A 22,045-nucleotide genomic window follows, 5' to 3' on the forward strand; every position below is an offset into this window, starting at 1 on the left:
ATCAAGTATATCCGACTTTAATTTCGGACTCAAAAGAGTACCACTGTTCAGGAAGGCTTGGTTGGCCCTTTCCAACTGAATCTGTACCTCATAATTAAACTGAGGTATCTGGAAATGTTGGGGCCATGGCTGTGACCTAAGGGAAGAACCTGAAGATGTGGATTCGGGAGAGGAAAGTACATCTGTGTCTGATGCTGTGGACAAAGAACTGTCATCTAACCACCGTGAAACAGGTTGACATGTGGTTGTGTCTGACTCATCTGTTAAGTAAATGACTTTAACAGTGCTCTTGTCTTTGATTTGTGAGATCTCTGTCAAGTTCACAAACTCATTATCCAATTCAATGTCTCTGTATTGTAGTCTGAAACTTCCAGGCAAGCTGAGTTTTCTTTTGATGTCTTCTTTGAGATCCTCTATTGAATCCGGCATCCCATTGGGCAGAGTTAGTTTTGCTGCGTTGTCCTCTCCAAGTACAACTCTCAGTGAAGCAGCCATCTTGTGTTCATTCTGAAAAACAAAAACAAAACCACTAAATAATTTTCTCACATAAATCTCATCGGCCTTTGCATAATCAATTTTAGCATTGCAACACTTTAATTAGGAGAAATATATATATATATATATATATATATATATATATATATATATGTTGGACCACACCCAGTGATCATGTGGACTGTTATAAAGGTTTATGAACATTTTGTGAATGTATACCGTATTCAAACGTTGAAACCCTGGTCAACCCCCCCCGGCCTGAAACTGGCTTTAATGTGCCTCATAAAATGGCGACTGTGCCATGACCTACAATCCCAGCATGCCTTGCGGGATGGGGCGGCGCCTGAGAGCGACGCGCACCCAATCCCAATGAGGCACCGATGACGTCACCGCAGCGCGCGTAGGATCAAAACGCTGCGCTGCGCTGCGCGTTCATCTCTTTCTTTTTCCTTCATTCAACTGGCGGATCAGCACGTCTTTCTGGCTCCGGGCCAAAGGGACCACGGCCTCCCCCCCCCCCCCAAAGGGGGGGATACGAGGAGAGGTCTGCAGCGTGGTCTGGCCGGAGAATCAGCGAGGACCCGCGGCGCAGACAGCGGCGCAGAAAGTGGCGCTGAATCCCTCTCTCCTTTTCCTCTCTCTCTTCCGATCAACCTCTCATCCTGAGCAGCAGGACGTTTGGCTCCGGGCCAAGGTCCCATCTTCCTTTCTCCCCCCGGCTGGGGGGAGGTGTAAGGCCCCCCCATCGGATCGGGCCGCTCCGTTGGACCTGCAGCCCGTTGAAGCCGCGGCGCGCGGAGCCGCTCCCATCAGCTCTCGGTCTCAACTTTTCATCCGGAGCTCCGCTTCACGTGTCCCCGGTCCCTGGGAGCTGGAAAGGGGGGAGAAGCCGCTTCGAAGTTCGGCCCCGGCCCAGGGTGAGACCCGTTCCTCTTTCCTAACTTCTCTCTCTCTGCTTGAGTTCACCTGAAAGGACCTGTGGACAGCCTGCCCCGCGCAGAACCGAGACGCATCCCGCCGCCCCGTTCCGCCATCTTTAAAAAATGCAGCCATCTTTATGCAGCCACAATATTTTAAACCGTACATGTTCGTGATATCATTTTTATTATTGCTTTGATTTCTTTTTTTTCATTCCATGCATTTAACTTTAAGTTTCATTTTTATTGATTGTTGTTTTTCTAGTTAATTGTTTTATAATACTTAAGTTCTGCCATCAGGTTTATTTGGGGTGTTGCGTTTATCATCTTTTGACACCTGTATGTAAATAAATCCTGATTGATTTTTAATGAGTGGTTGTTGTTATTTCATGCAAGATTTGGTCACAAATTGATTTGTTTAAGCAGAGCCTAGTGTTCGGATATCACGCCTTCATTGTTATTCTGTAAGATATAGTAAGATTTGTTGTTCTGCAGGATAATTCAAATCATATGAGACTGATTTTCTGCTGTTTAGTTATCACAATTCCACCGGAGTAAGGCCCGGCGGTGGTGCCCCGACGAGAATTATCATTTTGATAATACGATTTGATAAATAGTCAACTTTATTAATTATTAATAATTATTAATAATATTCATTTATAGCCTTGGATAACTAATCAGCCAAGCTACCCGAGTTGCACAACATATATATGATTACTATATAATTGGCTACACTGATGGTAAGGAACTGTGCTTGAAAAAGGTGAAAAAAAGATGAAAAAGGTCCCTTGTCTGGTTCTACCAGGCTGAACTTCTGGATCAGGACCTATCAGTGAACAGAGAATATCATGCACTGGAAGATTTACAGCACTGTTTTGTCTGTTTTAGCAGGAAAAGCACAACTGCCTATGGTGTGTGGAAGAGCCATTTTTATCTTATTGACCATCGTTCATATGTATCAGTCATGCATATCCAAAACAGGTCCACTCCCCATCTGGGAATCTAACCCCGGTCTTTTGCGTGACAGGCAGAGATTCTGTCCACTATACTAACGATGACATGTGTTAAAGTTTGTTAGAGAAAGTACTCAATGGCACATGTACAAAGGAAATCCTGGATTGCTCCAAATGCTCCAAGATGAGTGATTTTCAACTTCAGAGTGTAGAGTTCACCTTCTGGATTGCAAATGGAGGTTCTGTGGCTTAGTTTGTCAAAGAGCCTGTCTAGTAAACAGGAGATCCTGGTTCAAATCCCAGCAGAGCCTCTAAACTCAAATGTCTTGAGATGCCTGAAAGATCACATATCTCTCACTGCTGGTTCTGGCAGTATTTCTCACACGATTGCTTAATTATAGCAGAGTACTTTGTCAAAAGTACTCCTGCTCTTAGTGAACGCGCACTCTATGATGTTGTTGTGATGTTGTTCATATTGTGTAACTTTGTTGTGGTACATCTACTATAACTATTACGTTTTTACAGAAAAAACAACATAGTTTCATTGGAATAACATAAAAGTAAGGCATTTCAAGGCTACAAAACACAGAAGATACAAACGAACATAACTATCTCACTTAAATCATACATGCACACAAAGATACTCTACGAGAGCCTCTAAACTCTAAAGTACTCCTGCTCTTAGTGAACGTGGATGTTCTCTGTTTTGTCATTCTACTGGAGAACTTCTAATCTCTCCTTATTTTTGCAATAACCGGAGAGGGTAGCTGAACCAAAGTGTCCTTTAAAGAGTGAATATGAGTTAGGAGACCAGATGTAACTATCTGAAGGCTCTATAAGCACAGAGGGTCCACGACGGTCCGGTACAGCGTCCGCTGCCCCGATCCGTCTGTCAATCTCCCGCTCCATCGTTCCCTCACTCGTGAACAACGAGATACTTGAACTCTGTGAACTCCGAGGATATCCGTGCCTCCACACGCTGATTACCCTGTACCCCGATCCGGATGCTGGAGCGCAAACACACTTCAACGTGGCTCACAACAGAACCCGGGTCAAAATGATAGTGACAGAGTGCGTGATGAAATCTGCCCCGGCTCACGCATTATGTTTGTCTTTCATGGGACCTCTTTTATTCATTCTCTTCCTTCCTCATATCTCATTCGAAGCAAATGCCCTTACCTGACGACAGGGGCGGCACACCTCCGTAAACTCTTCTTCCAACCTCACACTGTGTTCACTGACATAACTGCAGAAACAGAGCACATATCTAAAGCTGGGTACACGTACCCTTTCAAGCTGTGATCGTATAGTGGTGAGTACTCTGCGTTGTGGCCGCAGCGACCCAAGTTTGAATCCGGGTCACAGCACCCCTGTGGCAGCAAGAGTGCTTCTCAAGTTTTTGGAAAAAGAAAGAAAAGGTGCCACGGACACAACCAAATCCACTAGGATGTTTGGATCAGATTTTCACACCATTCACACCTCAATTGATTGCGGTGGAGAGGGGGGGTGCTACAGCCCGGACACTTAGCCAAGGACAATGGACTCTGCCAGTGGTAAGGACCTGGCAAGCGGCGCATAAGGGAGACAATAATTCATTTAAAATGTTTCCTTTTCCCAGTTTCAGGCCTTGGTAGAAGAATACACAAGTCATGGAGCTATTGAACAGAAATAGGGAAATAATTCTGCCACAGGAACATGAAAACATGATGACCTCAGCAGGTCAGTCTTGGAGTATAGAGGTGAAACATTTCTGATGTTACTGCACTGTGTGTGAGATTGGGATGGTTTCCATGGACACTGCAGAATGTTAAGCAAAATGTTTACGTTTCAATATAAACAGCAGAGGGCGCTGTTGCTACATTTGGAAACGTGCACATGTTATCATCGTCATCGGCAAATCAAATACATGCATCAGATACATTGTCATGATTACAAATTCTTACATGTTATCATCGTCATCGGCAAATCAATTACATGCCACATGCATGATACATTGTCATAATTACGAATTCTTTCATCTAACCCTGGAATGTCATCAGACATGTGATGTCATTGATGATGTCACCATTCTCAGCCAGTGAAATCCATCTCAGTGACCAGAACAGCAGTGGAGGTGATTCCTTTCTGCTCACCTTCAACCTGGACTCTACACTTCAAACAAACTTCATAAATGTGACTTCAGCCCAACGTGGGGCTCGAACCCACGACCCTGAGATTAAGATTAAGATTAACATTCATACATGAATCGTTGTTGGCAGGATTTGAACCTGCGCGGGGAATGAACTTGTGAGGATGGATAAAACAAAATTGAAAGTTCATTATGACCCTGATGTGAGTTGAACACATAACCTTCTGATCTGGAGTCAGACACGCTACCATTGCGCCACAGAGCCTTTTCTGATATCCTCTGAGGTTGTACACCAATCTGATCATAGCGGGCACACCTTCAAAACCAAATAACTTCCGTCACCACAACTTTTCACATTCAAGCCAATTTCTGAACATCAGACTGTGAGCGTAGAAAGTGGTGTACAGACATTTTTTGTGCACTGCACTCTTTGTAAAAGACTCCCCTGATGGATGAGTTATAAATCACAGTCTTGTCTGAGGTTAAGACATCGTAGATTTAACAAGCCTTTTTTCCCCATTAAACGTTGTTGGCAGATAAAATCCATCTCAGTGACCAGAACAGCAGTGGAGTTGATTCCTTTCTGCTAGCCTTCAACCTGGACTCTAGACTTCAAACAAACTTCATAAATGTGACTTCAGCGCCCAACGTGGGGCTCGAACCCAAGACCCTGAGATTAAGAGTCTCATGAGAAACCAGTTTTTCTGTCTGGACTAAACTTGTGATTTTCTAGTTTTTCGCAATTGTAGATGCTCACAAATTGGCTATTTCGGAGGTGTCCATTTTTTAGGAGTTGGTGCAGTTGGAAGCCAACTACCTGGTGATGATGTCACCTACTCTCGGCCACTTGGCATTATGAGACAATTGGAGCGCATCTCAAGTTCAGCTTGACTACGTCAAAATCTGTGTAGACCTGGCGGTTATCAGGTTGCTATGCTCCTCAAGCTAGCCTATAGCTAGCTAGTGCAAAATGTCCTACTATCTATGTCTCTACATACCTGTCTAGATGGTTTTGTATAAGATTAAGGGGGAATAGAAACTAAATGATTGAATGAATTGAATCATGATCAATAACCTGCTGCACAGTTTCTGTAGTGTAGTGGTTATTTGGTTCGTCGCAAATGCAAAAGGTCTCTGGTCTGAGTCTAACAAGCTGGACCTCTGGATCAGGACTGACGAGTGAACAGAACATCCACAGTTTTATCTTAGAAGAACTTCATCAATTAAAGCTTTTTTAGCAGGGCAACGGCAACTGGTGTGTGGAGGAGTGATTTTCATCCTATTGACCTTTGTTCACTTGTATCAGTCATGTATGTCCATTGTACCAAATAGCTGGTCTCTCCATCGGGGAATCGAACCCCAGGCCCAGATACTGCCCACTATACTAACATTGTCATAATTAAGAATTATTTAATCTAACCCTGGAATGTCATCAGACATGTGATGTCATTGATGTCATCAGTCTCACCCAGTAAAATCAGAAACAGCACAGCAGTGGAGGTGATTCCTTTCTGCTAGCCTTCAACCTGGACTCTACACTTCAAACAAACTTCATAAATGTGACTTCAGCGCCCAACGTGGGGCTCGAACCCACGACCCTGAGATTAAGAGTCTCTCTACCGACTGAGCTAGCCGGGCTTCACTGCTGTTTGTAGACGGTAGAAAGTACCGGGATAGCGAGATTTAGTCCAGACCAGATCAAGCTCCGCTGGAAGACGCTGAAAAAGGAGAACTACAGGGCCAAGAAACAAAACGGTACCAGCGGGTCCGATTATCCGCCGTGCTGCTATAATAATTATTCTATATACCATTTTATATACATACATTTTGCTGAATCCCCACACAATCACTACTTCATGTCTCCTCTTTCCTGTATTTGGCAAAAATCAACAAGATTATAAATTGTTCTCACAGATTTCATCTCTCCACCGGCTGGGTTCAAATAAAACAAAACAATGGCTATAATTACAGTGATCCATAAAAAGAACAAAGACCCCTTAAAATGCTCCTCTTTTCGGGCAATTTCACTCTTGAATGCAGATTACAAATTGATTTCTAAAGCTTTAGCAAATAGGTTGAGTAAATTCTTACCAAAATTGATAAACCTAGATCAGGTTGGTTTTATCCAGAAGAGATCCTCTGCCAGTAACATGTGTAGGTTACTTAATATTATTCATATGGCAACCTCCGGTGCTGAACCTAGTATAGCTGTTACCCTGGACGCTGAAAAGGCCTTTGATAGGCTTGAGTGGCCCTATTTATTCAAGGTTCTATCTAAATTCGGATTCGGCTCTTATTTTATTAATTGGGTCAGAACGCTTTATAAGAAACCACAAGCCAAAATAATCACTAATGGACAAATGTCCACTGCTTTCCCTTTGAGTAGATCGAGCAGACAAGGGTGTCCCTTATCCCCTGGGCTCTTTGTTATAGCTGTCGAACCTCTGGCCAAGACAATCAGACAAGACTCAGAGATAAAGGGTATGAAAGTGGGCCAAACGACACATAAAATTAACCTTATGGCAGATGATATAATTTTGTACTTAACAAATCCATTTGATTCCCTTGCTAAATTAAAAACAGTTTTGCATACATTTGGATCTGTTTCTGGGTATAAAGTAAATTACGACAAAAGTGAAATTCTCCCACTCTCAAACTTTGACTATGCTGAACATCAGCAAAGAGTCCCGTTTAAATGGTCTCCAAGTGGAGTAAGATACCTTGGAATTATGGTGGATAACAATCTTAAGAATGTGTACAAGCTGAATTACTTACCACTAGCTGGTCGAATAATGGAGGATTTACAGAAATGGATACATTTACCTATAACTTTGATTGGCCGAATGAATTGCATTAAGATGAATGTATTACCGAGGCTGCAGTACCTCTTTCAGTCTTTACCGACTCCAGTGCCAACCAGTTTCTTTAAAAACCTTAATAAACATATTAGACAATTCATATGGAATGGTAAGACTCCTACGGTCTCAATAGAAAAACTTACATGGGACTATAAACTGGGGGGTCTTCGACTGCCTAACTTTGAAAAACATTATTTGGCTGCCCAAATGCGACTTGTTTCTTTTCTTTTTGAAAGGGATAATGTCCCACCTTGGGTTTCAATGGGAATGTATGCTCTTAAAGAAAATATACCTGCAGACTTTATCTATAAATGGACACCTAAAACTATCTCCAGAAGAACTGACAACCCTGTCCTGATTAATATCATCAAGATGTGGCATGAAGTCCGAAAAAATATTGGACTAAAAAATATATTTTCACCCAAAACACCATTGAAGCAGAATGAACTCATACCGATGTCAGTGGATAATAAGACCCTGGAAATGTGGCACCAGAAGGGGATTCGTCATTTGGAGGACTGCTATGAGGAGGGATCCCTGATGTCTTTTGAGGACCTAAGGAGGAAGTATGATCTGTCCAGCAGAAACTTTTTTTGTTATTTACAGTTAAGATCATTTCTCAAATCTGTTTTGGGATCTGAAATGTCTTTACCCATGCTCAATGATCTGGAAGGACTGCTTCATGAGGGTAATGCACCACGTCTTATCTCAAAAGTGTACTCTCTCTTGATGGAGGATGCCCCAAAACCAGGTTTACATAAATCAAGGCAGAAATGGGAGTTGGACTTGGGTGTGACGATGGGTACAGAGCTCTGGTCTGAATTGTGTCAAAAAAGTCTAACTGCCACTATTAACTCCAGATACAGGCTGACCTATTATAACTTTCTCCATCAGTCCTATCTTACGCCACTAAAATTGCATAAATATAAACCTGAGATATCTAGCCTGTGTTTTAGATGTGGGATAGAAGAGGGCTCATTCCTGCACTGCACTTGGTTATGCACAAAACTAAACACATTCTGGCATGATTTTCTGACATCATGACAAAACTTCTAGGAGTGCGTCTCCCATTAGATCCTCAAACATGCTTATTAGGAGATACTACAAAAATTGATGCTCAATTAAGAAAAGCTCAGAAGAAGTTTCTCGCACTGTCCTTGTGTGTTGCCAGGAAGTGTATTGCCATCACATGGAAGTCTGACTTCCATCTTTCTATAGGAAGATGGGTTTCAGAAATGAATAGCTGTGTTCCACTTGAAAAGATTACATATACACTCAGGAAAGACTATCAAACTTTTACAGAGGTGTGGCAACCCTATTTGGCATATATGGACACATTATCAGCCTCTATGATGGACGGGTTGTAGATTTATAAGCTTTTTTGCTGTCAGTGATTGCTGTTGTCTATCTTGCCTCTAAACCTCATGTATTTGTTATTTATGTTTTCTCTCTCTGTTACATCCCTGTAAATTTGCTATTTTTATCTACTATTTTTGTTTATTTATTATTTATGAGTATCTGCTACTGGGGTGCAGAGGTTACGTTGGATGAGTGTATTCCCTGTTGGAGGTGGCCTTTACTAAATCACCTGTCAGCTCAGGTCCACTGGTGTGGGAGGAGTTGGAGCTGCTGCAGGTGTGCTGATGGAGAGCGACGCCCACCTCTACCGGGAGCCAACCAGAGGAAACTTCTCCCCTACAAAACTGCTGCTGGAGCAGTGCTCTTTGTCAGTCGTCTCACACCACCCATGTGTGGAGACGTGCTGTCCATTCTGTCTGCCTGTTGTGAGAGCTTTGGGGCCAAATGTTTGGTTTCCCTCAGCCTATCTGCCCAAGCAGTTTGTGGCCCTGCTAAATCTTGATGGTTCCGGCTAAATCTTGTTGGTTGATTAACTTGTGAAAGTAATGGAAGCAGTAAGGTAAATATTAGATGGCTCCAACGCCTGAGTGATGTAAAAGCCTACTTTGATGAGGATTGGTTTAGAGTAGTTAGTATAGTTAATATTATTGTAATTTTGTTTTGGTTAAAGGTTAGGTAGTTAGTGGATTTATTATTTTAAGGTCCAGTTCCTTATGCTTATTTCTTTGGTTTACGTTGGAGTTATTTTCTTTATATAAACTTTAGTTCTTCGGTATAATTTGTAAACTGCTTTCCATACTGCTGTGACTAATCAATCGCATTTCCACTTGAACAAAAGAACCAGTGGTCAATAAAAACATATCTTTACTCGCAAAACCTGCCTTTCATTTGCGTATTCTGTGATCCCTAGTAGCAGAGTACGTAATACTCTCTCTTTCTTTTTTCTTTTTTTTTGGGTTGGGGAGGGTTTTGAAGTTTTGTGTTTTTGTGTTCACCTTGAAAAAATGCTAAAAATAAAATAATCTAAAAAATAAAACAAAACCTGAAGGTAAAGTGTCACCTGCAAAGTTTAAAGCAGAATTGAGCAGCATTTCCTGTCATGTTTAAGAGGAACAACCACTGAAAGTTCCTCCAGGACTTTTTTGAAAATCTCTGAAATGCCTTATATTTGAAAAAACATGAAAAAAAAGAAGAAACAAAACACTCCAAACATGACCTGAGTAGCTCAGCTGGAAGAGCATCAGACTTTTAATCTGAGGGTCCAGGGTTCAAGTCCCTGTTCAGGTGGATTAACTGCTGACAGCTATTTCTGACTGTTAAGTAATGACGTCATCATTTTCAATATTCATCTTAAACTATTAAAAAAACAAATGGAGGAAAGACAGAAACAAAGTTCTCATGCAAGACCTCGGTATCTCAGATGTCGAGCATCAGACTCTTAATCCGAGGGACCTGCATGTTTCCAAACAATAATGTAACAATGTTAATGGCAGCAAAGTGGGACTTGTTCACTCTGAGCCAGGACAAAAACTAGTGAAAGTCCAGATTAAAGATAAGGAGGAGGAAGCCGGAGAACAAGCTGCAGCAGAACAATGTGAGAGATGTCCCATCAGGGAGGAAGAAGAACAGGCTTCAGGCAGAAGGAGATCCAGATAGATGGAGGTCTCATCTTCCACCTCATTCATGGTTTTGCTACTGCTCCATCATCGTCTCCTACGGCACCAGGAGATGCTGGACCCGTCCACCTCCCACCTGTCTGTCTCTAGCATTCTCCTGGTACTTCACCGCATGTTTAGCTGAAACCCAGCTGCTATCTCCACTTCAACAAAACACAAACCCCTTTTATGTGATTCTGATCAGAGTATTGTTGTCCATGTAGACATACGTGTTGACTGTTTGACTTCATGTTCATAAAGACTGCTAACTTTCCCCCAGCGTTAAGAGAACTCTTAACACCCTCATGTTTGCTGCGATGGCTGGGAATCAAACCCAGGTCAACTGCTTGGTAAGCAGCCATGCTGAGTGACCACTACACCACCAACGCTGCAGGAAAGTACCTGAAACTGCTGAATGAGACGTCACAGTTTTCCAGCATTACGACCAGATGAGCAGTCTCCATGTCAGGGAAAGTAACTATTTGATGATGTTTCTGCAATATCACAAGATACTTACCTCCATTTGTCCCTCAGCTTATACAACAACTTCTAGATTACTGTCTTCATGTTTGCAGGTATATTCAGTTAGACATGTGGAAACAGCATCCTCTTAAAAAGAGACCATAGACTTGGAGAAGTTTGTCATTGACATTTGAATGAACAGATCTCTCTCTTTGTACCCACTCCTGACTGGATCAAAGCTTTCTCAAGAACCCTGGCAGTGACGGTCAGCCAACGACTGTTCACTGATGACCAATAATCACCTCAATATTCATGAGGGCTGGTAAATGTGATGAGTTCAGTCTGCTTTCTACTGCTTAGGAAATGTCACATGAAGAACTTACTACACTGAGAAACATTGTAATTGTTGACAAACAGTTTCCTCCCTAACGGAGGAGAAGACTTTATCCAACTGTGGAAAAACCAGAAGTTGGATGCTTTTTTCCCACATGTACATGGTTTTAAACATTACAGGAGTTCCATCCTTACCTTTGTCTTCATGAGTTTAAAGGCTCTGCTGGGATTTGAACCCAGGATCTCCTGTTTACAAGACAGATGCTTTGACCAACTAAGCCACAGGGCCCTCAACACACGTCTTCAACTTGTTATAAAAACCCTGTTGACACAACAAGTTCATTCTACCTCTGGAGCAGCTTTATTTCACCTCACTGTGATATATTTAGTACACAAACCTGTTCCACTACTGTCCTGGCTTTATGTGAAGTAACAGAGCTATGAAGGATGGTAACTTTTATACTTACCATATATGGTTACCTGCCTCCTAAGCGGTGATTGATTTATCTGAATGTTGGACAGTTCACCCAGGGTGCAAAAGTAGCCAGGACGCCTCTGAATTGTGCACGTTACCAAATGTAGCAACAGCGCCCTCTGCTGTTGTTCTTCTTCCTTAATCTTATACAAAAACATCTAAACAGGTATGAGACATTTAAAAATGCTGGTTCAAACACTTGTAGAAATGGTCTTCATGGCTGTTGTGCTTCAACATTTGTTGTGTTATTTTCTTGTTATTCTTATTTTATTCATGTAAAAATGTGCTTTATAAAACAGAGCTGATCAGGCAGTTTTCATTCACCATAAAGTTTAAAGGTTATTTACATTGAGTGTGGGTGCATTGCTTACAAATTGTTCAACTGGTCCAGATGAAGCTGATATGCTGCACCTGGGCAGCAGAGGGAGGAGCTGAAGGGAGTCTGACTGAGCGTCCTGGGTGTGTTCAAAACACCCACTACGTTTGGAAACATTTGCAACGTTGTGGATAACGTTGGCTTTCGGTGGAAGATTCATAATTCACCCTAACCTCTCGGTCACCTCAGAGGAGCAACTCGTGGACCACATGGCCTAATGGACAAGGCGTCTGACTTTGGATCAGAAGATTGAGGGTTCGAGTCCCTCTGTGGTTATAGAGCCTTCAGATAGTTACATCTGGGGCCTTATGTACTAAGTGTGCGTGGATTTCAACTTGAATCCGTGCGTGGAATTAACAAGAACGCAACAATTCATATGTACAAAACTGTGCGTTCGCCCAAATCCAAGCAGGTTTCTCTGTACATCCCAATCAGCATGGATTTGAGCGCACATGCTGGAGCACAACACTCCGCCTTGTCTCCTCCCTCAAATATATGTTTGAATATGATATGAAGATAATTATCCATTAAAAACTGCTCATCCTAACAAGAAATTTGCAAAAACAGGTAAAACAAATAAAATAAGAAAACATCGGCTCTGAGGGTGTCTGACTCCAGTCCTCGAGGGCCGGTGTCCCTGCAGGTTTTACATGTTTCCCTGCTTCATTGCACCATGATACAAGTGACTGTGTCATCAACAGAACTATCCAGACTTTGATGACAAGTTGGTGACGATGATTGCAGTGTTTTTATACTGCAGTCCTGATTGCAAATTGCTCAACAGACCTGAAAGTTTAGAGATTTGAATATTTGTGTGTTGTAGTTTGATGCTTTGAGATTTTACTTGAGAACTGTGTGCAACGACTGAACATTGTGTGTAGTGTTTTGAATATTTGTGTGTTATAGGTTGATGCTTTGAGATTTTACTTGAGAACTGTGTGCAACGACTGAACATTGTGTGTAGTGTTTTGACAGCAAGGTGATTTGTAATTGACATCAGAGTGTAAAGAAGGAAAGTCTGACTCTAATGCAGATAAGGGAGTGTGAAGTAGTGCCAACTTGGGTCGAGCAATTGGTACATGAAGTGAAGGTTGTGCAAATTGTGCCAAATTTTTGCTTTTTGGGTATTAACAACTGTGAAAAACTGTAAAAGAGTCACAGTGTTCAGCGATCTCAAACTTCACACATGTTCCCCGTTTCCTCTAATTAATAAAGATACTCAATTAGTAAATTAGCAGACAGTTTGAATAATTGGCGTGACAGCTATAAAAGACAGCTGTGGCAGGACAATCTGAAAAGAAAATACAAGTACCATGGCTTATCTCACACTGTTGGATGATATGGAGGATTTGGAGAAGCGTGCACTCCGCAGAAAGCACGTTTTCAAAGAGCTGATCTGTTCAGTGAGAGCATGGAGTGGCTTCTCAGCAGGTACCGCTTCCCAAGAAATATTCTGATTGATCTATGCCGCGAATTGCAACCAATGTTGGAGCGAGAGACAAAACGCAGCAAAGCCATTCCAGTGCACGTCCAGCTCCGTCCACCCTGGGATTCTTGGCCACCGGGACATTTCAAAGAGAGATTGGAGACATATGCGGCATTTCGCAGCCGACACTAAGCAGAATCATGCCGGCAGCGTTGGATGCAATAATTTCTCTCGCCCCAATTTACATCCAGTTCCCATTCACACATCAGCAACAAGTCGAGATCAAACAAGGAATCCACGCCATCGCCGGATTCCCAAACATAATTGGAGCCATAGATTGCACCCACATCGCCAAAAAAGCCCCATCACATAATGAATTCAGTTACGTCAACAGGAAGGGATTTCATTCAATAAATGCACAAATAATCTGCGATGCAACTATGTCTCTGACAAACGTTGTTTCCCGGTGGCCTGGAGGAACGCACGACTCGTTCATTCTGCAGAACAGCTCTGTTGGTGTGAACCTCCAAGCAGGAGCTGTACCGTACCGTTTCTGATTGGGTGGGCACTGCGCATCATTTTTAGACACAACAAAGAACACAAACCGCAAAAGTTGTGTCTCGGCGGAGGGACCGGCGTCCCAGCAAAGTGAGAAGAGAAAAAAGAGGTTTTCCCAACAGCAGACAGCGCACACACTGAAGGCTGATTTATGGTTCCGCGTTACACCAACGCAGAGCCTACGGTGCAGGGTACGCGGCGACCCGCACCTTACGTGGAAATGCGGTATTTTTTTGCTATTAAAACATGATTTGTAATGTGAATTTGCAACACTTAGGGGTAAATCCACAAAGAACAGATTGCGCCCGCAAATAGCGCTGTGAATTGCGCTGCATTAGCGCCCGCAATTTGCCCCGCTTAAGGTCCTATTCACAAAAGATTTTGCTCTAATGATATACCGGCGCAAACACGCCCATAAAGTTTTGCGGCTGAGTGCAATTTGCCCTTGTCTGTGAGCGGAGCTGTTTCAAGTGTTCTCCATATTTCTGCACACACATTGGTCCACAATGAAAACTGCAGAAATAAAAAATAAAGCGAGTGAAAATAAAAAGCCGTGAGGCGCAAGGGCGCAATTTCCACTGGGAACAGGGGGGGCATGCCCCCCCACTTTTCAAACTCATGTTTTATTCCCCCCCCAGCTTTTTTACAGTTTAAGAACTAACGGTAGGCTCAGCCTGTATTACAAATCATCAGGACACGGCGAAGAGCCCCGCTCCCCCTCCTCCCTCCTCCCTCCGTGCTGCTCAAGGATGATTTATGGTTCCGCGTTAAATCGACGCAGAGCACTGTACGGGCTGGCGCACCGTACAGTGCGCGTCGCCACGTACCCTACGGCGTAGTCTCTGCGTCGATTTAACGCGGACCATTATTTAAGCATAATTAGGCTTAACTCCGTATTTCAAGGGACGGGTGGCAGCCCACCCGTCCAGCGGCTGCATCTCCAGCAGCAGCTGAGAGTCCTGACTAACGCTGAGCTTCACAGGGACACGATCAGCGCTATTTTATTATAAGTCTGATATATGTTGTGATATGTGATGACATTATTAAGCTGTTAAACACACACATTCTAGATTTATATGTTTATATGGTGGAATTGTTTGTAATAAAGCAGCCCCTTACTGTATGGATGAATCCTGAGCTCCTGTTATTTTTATTTTTAAATCCGAGATAAGTCCACAACCCCACTTGATCTGACTGTGTACAGTCATGTCTGACTATAGATTTCACCCTTAATATCATTCAGTATCACACAGGCTTGAATGACATTGAGAGAGAGAAACAGAGAGACGGGGAGTGAGGAGTTTGCGCGCAGTTTAATACACGCTTCTGAAACACGGTATTTGCTCCACTATTTTTGCGTGTGGCAAATAGCGCTGGCCTTTCTGAATTAGGCGCTTTTTGCAATGAGGCTTATTTGCATAGAAAGGGGGCAATTTTGCGCCGAAAGTATGAATATTACCTAATTTGCATGCATGCAAATGGCACAGGCGCAGACTGCCACTATTTGCTTGGCAGCGCAGTTTGTGGAGCAATTCACCCTTTGCGGGTGCTTTGTGAATTAGACGCTTTTTGTCTCATTTGCACCGGTTTAGCGGCCGCAAAAGCCGCGCAATCCTTTTGTGGATTTGGCCCTTAAACTACAAATAATAGTTTTTGACGTGACATCAGAGATTGTGCATGCTCTCTGCAAAAGGATGAGGCAAATCGGGTCGCAGCACTGCTTCAACTGTGCGGTACCTCACGAGAATTTCAAACATGCTGGATTTTCTTGCGACCTCACGATTTGTGATCGGGAGCTCGTCGTGAGGTGTTAATCTCTCGTCGTTACCCCACGTACACTGCACGAGGCACGAGCAACGATTGGGTAGAAATCGGGCCCGATCAAAAAAAAGTCGCACGACTGGAAAATCGGCTCAAAACGAGCCGATAATCGCACAGTGTATGCCCGGCTTAATGCTGCTGCCATTCAAATGAGAGAGAGGATCATACAGGGATATTAGGTAAGTCTGTATGGAGCCAGATCAAGGCCAAAAGTTTTGTGATTGAAAAGCTGAGATTTGAACCTGAAAATTCAAGTTTTGATCATGAACTTTTTTTTTTACAGTTTCTATTTTTTCAGTATCAGATCCTTTTTTCATTTTCAGATCAAAAAGAAAGGTACATGATCGAAACTTAAATTTTCAGGTTCAAATCTTAGTTTTTCAATTACAAACCTTTTTGCCTTGATTTGGCTCCCAAGGTCTGCCTGTTACATCTTTAAAAAGTGAAAAATTTCGGATCAAAAGTGTGCGTGGGAAAATAATGTCAACATCATTCAACATTTTTTATTTTTTGTTTCCCTGATGGCCCTGGCTGCTCCTGTTCCTCCAACTCCCCCGGCTCCTCCTCCGCCTCCGGCTCCTCCACCGCCTCCTGCTCCTGAGCGCTGGCTAGACTGGCTTGAGTTTTTGAGTTATTAAAGAAGTATCACATTATTGTCACATTTATTTGGATTCAAATTCACACATTAAACTGTCTAAATAAATGTTTGTGAAACACCTCAGCTCTGTCAGGGTTTGACACTTCCCCCCAGTTTTTGACTTTCAGTTTCTGTCTTGCCTCGCCTGTGTCCCATCTGCCCTGATTGTGTCTGCACCTGTGTCTCGTCATGTCTCGTTATCCCTTCAGTATATCTTGTCTTGTCATTCCTTGGTTCCCTGTCGGTCCGTACTGTTCCCTCCTCCATGTGCTCCCAGTTTTGTTCTTTGTTACTTGTGGTTTTTGATCCTGCTCTGCAGCGCCTTGTTTTTGCCTTTTTTATGGAATAAATCCCTTTTGTTTTTGAGAACTCCTGCCTCCAGCCTCCCTTTGTCTCCTGCACTTGGGTCCTAAATAACCAAACCATGACAAGCTCAGCTTTTTATTTTACCTGCAGTGTGACTGGTCGATGGTACAGCTGGTAGTTCTGTTGTGAGTGTGCCTGTGTCTCCTCCAGGAATTATACCACACAGTGCTGTGTCCCCGATGATGCTGGCAATACGGGTATCCATCGGTGACAGCTGGGTTGTAGCCTGTCCTCCTCCAGTTGCAGATGTCTCCTCTTTATGGGCTATTTGGCACCGAGTTTGATGTCAAACCACTTCTTTTTTATTTCTGAGAGTGATCTTGACTCTGACCCAACAGAATTAACGGCATCAGTGACCTTCTCCCACGCAGCACTTTCCCTTTTGTTGGTCACACCTGCATTCAGGGTTCCGAAAAGTATTCTCTGGTTGCTCTCTACTTCTCCTACCAGAACCTCGATCTCAGCGTCGGAGTAATTCCTCTTCTTCGCCCTCTTTGCCATGATTTCAGTGAGGGGGAGGTACTCAATTCACGCATTATTAAAGGGAGTGTTGCTACCATATATGGTCAATTGGAGGCGTTTCTGATGCAAATGACGGTAACCATGCACGAGCACGGCAGTTTAGAACAGGTGGGATTTATCGTCACTGATGTGCGTACGACCAGCGTCCGCACGTTTGATAAATCCGGATTTTTTTGTACTTACACAAATTCTAAATTTCATTCCTACGACAGAATTTAGAACTTTAAAATAATTATGTTGACCATGTTTGATATATTTCTTGGAAGATTATCCATGAATTAAGATTTGGTTGGAGTCAAAAGCTCCTGCTTGGAGGTGCAAACACCAATAGAGCTGTTCTGCAGAATAAATGAGTGTTGCGTTCCTGCAGGCCACCGGGCAACGACGGGCCACAGAGACATAGTTGCATCGCAGATTATTTGTGCATTGATTGAATGAAATCCTTTCATATCCACGTAACTGAATTCATTATGTGATGGTGCTTTTATGGCGATGTGGGTGCAATCTAGCTCCAATTATGTTTGGGAATCCGGCGATGGCATGAAATCCTCGTTTAATTTCGACTTGGTGATGTGTGTATGGAAACTGAGTGTAAATTATGGCCAGAGAAATTATTGCATCCAACACTGCCTGCATGATTCTGCTTAGTGTCGGCTGCGAAATGCCGCATATGTCAAAATGTTCCGGTGGCAAAAAATCCCAGGGTGGACAGGAGTTGGATGTGACTCGGATGGCTTGCGTTTTGTCTCTCGCTCCATTATAGGTTGTAAATCACGGCATAAATCCATCAGAATGTTTTTGGGGAAGCGCTACCTGCTGAGAAGCCGCTCCGTGCTCTCACAGATCAACAGATCAGCGCGCTCTTTGAAAACGCGCTCCCTCGGAGCGCAAATCCTCCAACAGTGCAAGATAAGCCATGGTACTTACGTATTTTCTTTTCAGGTCGTCCTGCCAAAGCTGTCTTTTATAGCTTGTCACATCAATTATTCAAAATGTCTGAATTACTTATGGAGAATTTTTATTAATTGGAGGAAACGGGGAACATGTGCACATGTTCCCCGTTCAGTCACAGTTCAGCGATCTCAAACTTCACATGTAAAGTTTGAGACTCTTTTAATGGGTTCTATTTGTAGTTTCACTGTTCTACCACTAGGTTTTGTGCGTACGCATGGTCGGAGCTGTGCGTATATTTACACGTGTTTCTCCGCACAAATACATGTTGATAAATACCATACTTTGCGTGGGAATGCTCGTACGCACGCTTTACGCACAGATCTGTGCGTACGAACGATTGATAAATGAGGGCCCAGGACTTGTTCCCCTTTTGCATCTGTGGACAGTAGTTTGCATCGATGCTGATGGTTGATTTGTACGGACAAGATGGCAGCAACCAGAATGACATTTATCTAAGCGGCTTAAAGACAAACCAACACTCATGTGGTGACATCATAAACACTTTAATATCGATCGGTAATCCACAAAACCACCTCCCTGAGCTGCAGTCTGCACTCTAGATGCTGAAACAGCTTTTGATGGAGGAAAACAGCTGATTATATTTGGTTTCTACAGAAATATAGATTTGGTAGAAATGTGATCCAGTGGACGATGGACCATAAAATCTGTGGTTGCAATAAAAACATCTTATTTCCAAACAGTTTTCTTGACTCACTGAATCATCAGGTGAGAATATGAGAGCTGAAACCAACGTTACAGATGACGTCATGGAGGGTTTGTCCAGTTCTTCTACAGTCTAGGAACCATAGAAGCACATTATTGTTGTTGATTTCTCCTTCTACTGACAAATGTACATAAAAATCATCATATTACATTTAAAATCAACAAGGCCGACCCCCGGGACCCTGAACATGAAGAAGCGGTTCTAGATGATGGATGGATCATCTTATTCATCTTGGTGAGAGCTCACATATAAACAAACCCTTTACTATGACAGAGACCTGACAGTCCAGTAGTGATGTCATGGCTGGAACAGGAAGTGGTGTGAATAAAGACCAGGATGAACCCTGGCTGCACAGCAACCTTGTGCTCAGATCTGTCAGCAGGTTGTAACTTCATCTGGGCTGATTGCAGCTCAGTGATTCCTCTCTGACATCACAGTCGGTCACATGTGCAGTAAACTACCTGCAGCTGAACATGAAGTGAATGATCTGAGCTGAACTGAGCTGCAGAGAAACAACATGCTGCTGTTCAGGGTGAAGCTCTGACTGGAAACAGACAGAAGAACAACATGTGGATCCTGGAATAACGGCAGCTTCCACCTTTAAAGGACCGGAAGAGGAAGAAGTTTCCAAGGAATCATTCAGAACAGTTTCACCAACGTGTGATTCAGGTGTTCTGGTGGAAACAGAGACAGACGTGTACAGACTCAACTATCTGTCCAACAGAGAAAATTTCTCTGACAGGACGAGACTCTGGAGACTGAACTCAACACAGAGACACTGAACAACCAGAACCAGACGAGAACCAGAACCCAGGATAGAGAGGTTCAGTGAATGTGGTGTTGAAGGTGTGGAGGAGGATCAGTCTGTCAGAGGAGACGCTGTAGAAGGACAGAGTTCCAGCAGGAACGTCCACGTACACTGCTACTCTGTCAGAGACTGAGGAAGATGAGGAGGGATATGTTACTCTGTCATTGTGACAGACATGGTACCGACCACCATCATAACAGTTCAGACTCCAGGAATGATCGTTCCCTCCAAACACACAGTCACCAGAGTTTCCTTTCCTTCTGATTCTTCTGTAACTCACTGATACAGAAACTCCTCCTCTACTCTGGACCTCCCAGTAACAGCGACCCGTCAGAACTTCTCTACACAGCAGCTGAGACCAGGAATCAAACCTGTCTGGATGATCAGGATATGACTGATCCTCCTTCACACGTGTCATCTTCCTGTTGTTGTCAGACAGTTTGATGCGTTTGTTGACTGTGTTTGTGTCGATGGTGAGTTGACAGGAATCTGATGGAGAGAACAAACAACCCAGCTGCAGTTATTATTGATCTGTCATTGATCACTGATGGACACATGAATGAGTGATGTGTCAGTGTGAAGATGGTTGAATGTGTGAATGAAATAAAAACACACTTACACTTCGACGGACCTGGTGTCAGAAATCGTTGTCCAGCAGGCTCCACCCTGAAATGAGGAGGGGGTCAGACCAGATCAGTCTCTCTCAGCAAACATGGACATTACATGGCTCTCACACACGGATGAAGGAACAGTCCAACACTTGGACAGATGCACTTGAATGCAGCATCTCTGAAGTCTGTCCTGTGGTCGTCACCTTCCAGCTCAGTTTCTACACATTCTTTTCATCTGGTTTCATCTCTGCTGAATCAGCAGCAGGAGGAGACCGTGTCGTGGATGAGTGAAGGTGCAGCTGTTATTGTGCTGTGACGGGCCTGAAAACCACACTGCTGTGGTTCTGGGATGTTTACCGGGTCAAGGACGGCTCAGAGTTGTGAAGTGCATCTATCAGCTCTGCTGCAGCACCAGATGAGCTGCAGCAGCTCCATCTGCTCAAAGATCTCTGCTCAAAGTGTCATGGAAAACATTCAGACATGATATGGTTTGTAACAAAAGGCCAACAGCTGTAAGGAACAGGATGGAAGAGGAGGATATAAAAGATGTAAATGTAGATGAAACCGCCTGGAACCGCCTCCAAGTTGAGGTGAATCTCAAAATGTGGAGAAAAAAGTCAAAATGAGCAGCGAAAGGTCAAAATGAGCAGAGAAAAGTCAAAATTCCAAAAAAAAAGACGAAATGTGGAGAAAAGAGTCAAAATGAGGAGAGAAAAGTCAAAGTGTTGATAAAAAAAATCGAAATGTGGAGAAAAAAGTCAAAATTTCGAGAAAAAAGATGAAATCTGGAGAAAAAAGACAAAATTTCGAGAAAAAAGTTGAAATGTGGAGAAAAAGTCAAAATTTCGAGAAAAAAGACGAAATGTGGAGAAAAAGAGTCAAAATGAGGAGAGAAAAGTCAAAATGTTGATAAAAAAAATCGAAATGTGGAGAAAAAAGTCAAAATTTCGAGAAAAAAGATGAAATCTGGAGAAAAAAGACAAAATTTCGAGAAAAAAGTTGAAATGTGGAGAAAAAGTCAAAATTTCGAGAAAAAAGACGAAATGTGGAGAAAAAGAGTCAAAATGAGGAGAGAAAAGTCAAAATGTTGATAAAAAAAATCGAAATGTGGAGAAAAAAGTCAAAATTTCGAGAAAAAGGATGAAATCTGGAGAAAAAAGTCAAAATTTCGAGAAAAAAGTTGAAATGTGGAGAAAAAAGAGGTAATGACCGACACATTTTACCTTTGTCATTTATTTATTTAAAACATTTTTTATTTACACAGTTTCAACACAATTTGAGACGGAAAATACATCTGAAATGTCACGCAGCTTTAACTGAGATTTAGAGCACCAGAACCCGCAGAAACCCACCGTAGAATTACGCAGCTCCATCCGGGATTTAGAGCACCAGAACCCGCAGAAAACCACCGTAGACTTACGCAGCTCCATCCGGGATTTAGAGCACCAGAACCCGCAGAAAACCAGCGGAGAATCCCGCAGCTCCATCCGGGATTTAGAGCACCAGAACCTGCAGAAACCCACCGTAGAATTACGCAGCTCCATCCGGGATTTAGAGCACCAGAACCTGCAGAAACCCACCGTAGACTTACGCAGCTCCATCCGGGA

At 43.0% G+C, this 22,045-nt stretch overlaps 2 protein-coding genes and 5 non-coding genes across 7 annotated transcripts in view; 3 read left to right on the forward strand and 4 right to left on the reverse strand.

Moving 5' to 3' along the window:
- The window catches only part of LOC133452321 (NLR family CARD domain-containing protein 3-like), a 674,416-nt gene that overhangs the window by 461,554 nt on the left and 190,817 nt on the right, over positions 1 to 22,045 (forward strand). The window lies entirely within an intron of this gene.
- trnaw-cca (transfer RNA tryptophan (anticodon CCA)) lies at positions 4,687 to 4,758 on the reverse strand. Its single transcript has one exon. It is a non-coding gene; the product is annotated as a tRNA-Trp (tRNA).
- trnak-uuu (transfer RNA lysine (anticodon UUU)) lies at positions 9,925 to 9,997 on the forward strand. The gene has a single exon. It is a non-coding gene; the product is annotated as a tRNA-Lys (tRNA).
- Positions 10,679 to 10,754, reverse strand: trnag-acc (transfer RNA glycine (anticodon ACC)). Its single transcript has one exon. It is a non-coding gene; the product is annotated as a tRNA-Gly (tRNA).
- On the reverse strand, positions 11,376 to 11,449 carry trnat-ugu (transfer RNA threonine (anticodon UGU)). Its single transcript has one exon. It is a non-coding gene; the product is annotated as a tRNA-Thr (tRNA).
- trnaq-uug (transfer RNA glutamine (anticodon UUG)) lies at positions 12,215 to 12,287 on the forward strand. The gene has a single exon. It is a non-coding gene; the product is annotated as a tRNA-Gln (tRNA).
- On the reverse strand, positions 18,743 to 21,868 carry LOC133451763 (neoverrucotoxin subunit alpha-like). Its single transcript, XM_061730904.1, has 2 exons — positions 21,859 to 21,868; positions 18,743 to 20,310 (listed from the first exon to the last, which is right to left on the reverse strand). Exons 1-2 carry the CDS (start codon positions 21,866 to 21,868, stop codon positions 19,784 to 19,786), a joined length of 537 nt encoding a protein of 178 aa, XP_061586888.1. The 3' UTR covers positions 18,743 to 19,783.

This window comes from Cololabis saira, chromosome 10 (assembly GCF_033807715.1).
Source record: "Cololabis saira isolate AMF1-May2022 chromosome 10, fColSai1.1, whole genome shotgun sequence".
NCBI classification, from domain to species: Eukaryota; Metazoa; Chordata; class Actinopteri; order Beloniformes; family Belonidae; genus Cololabis; species Cololabis saira.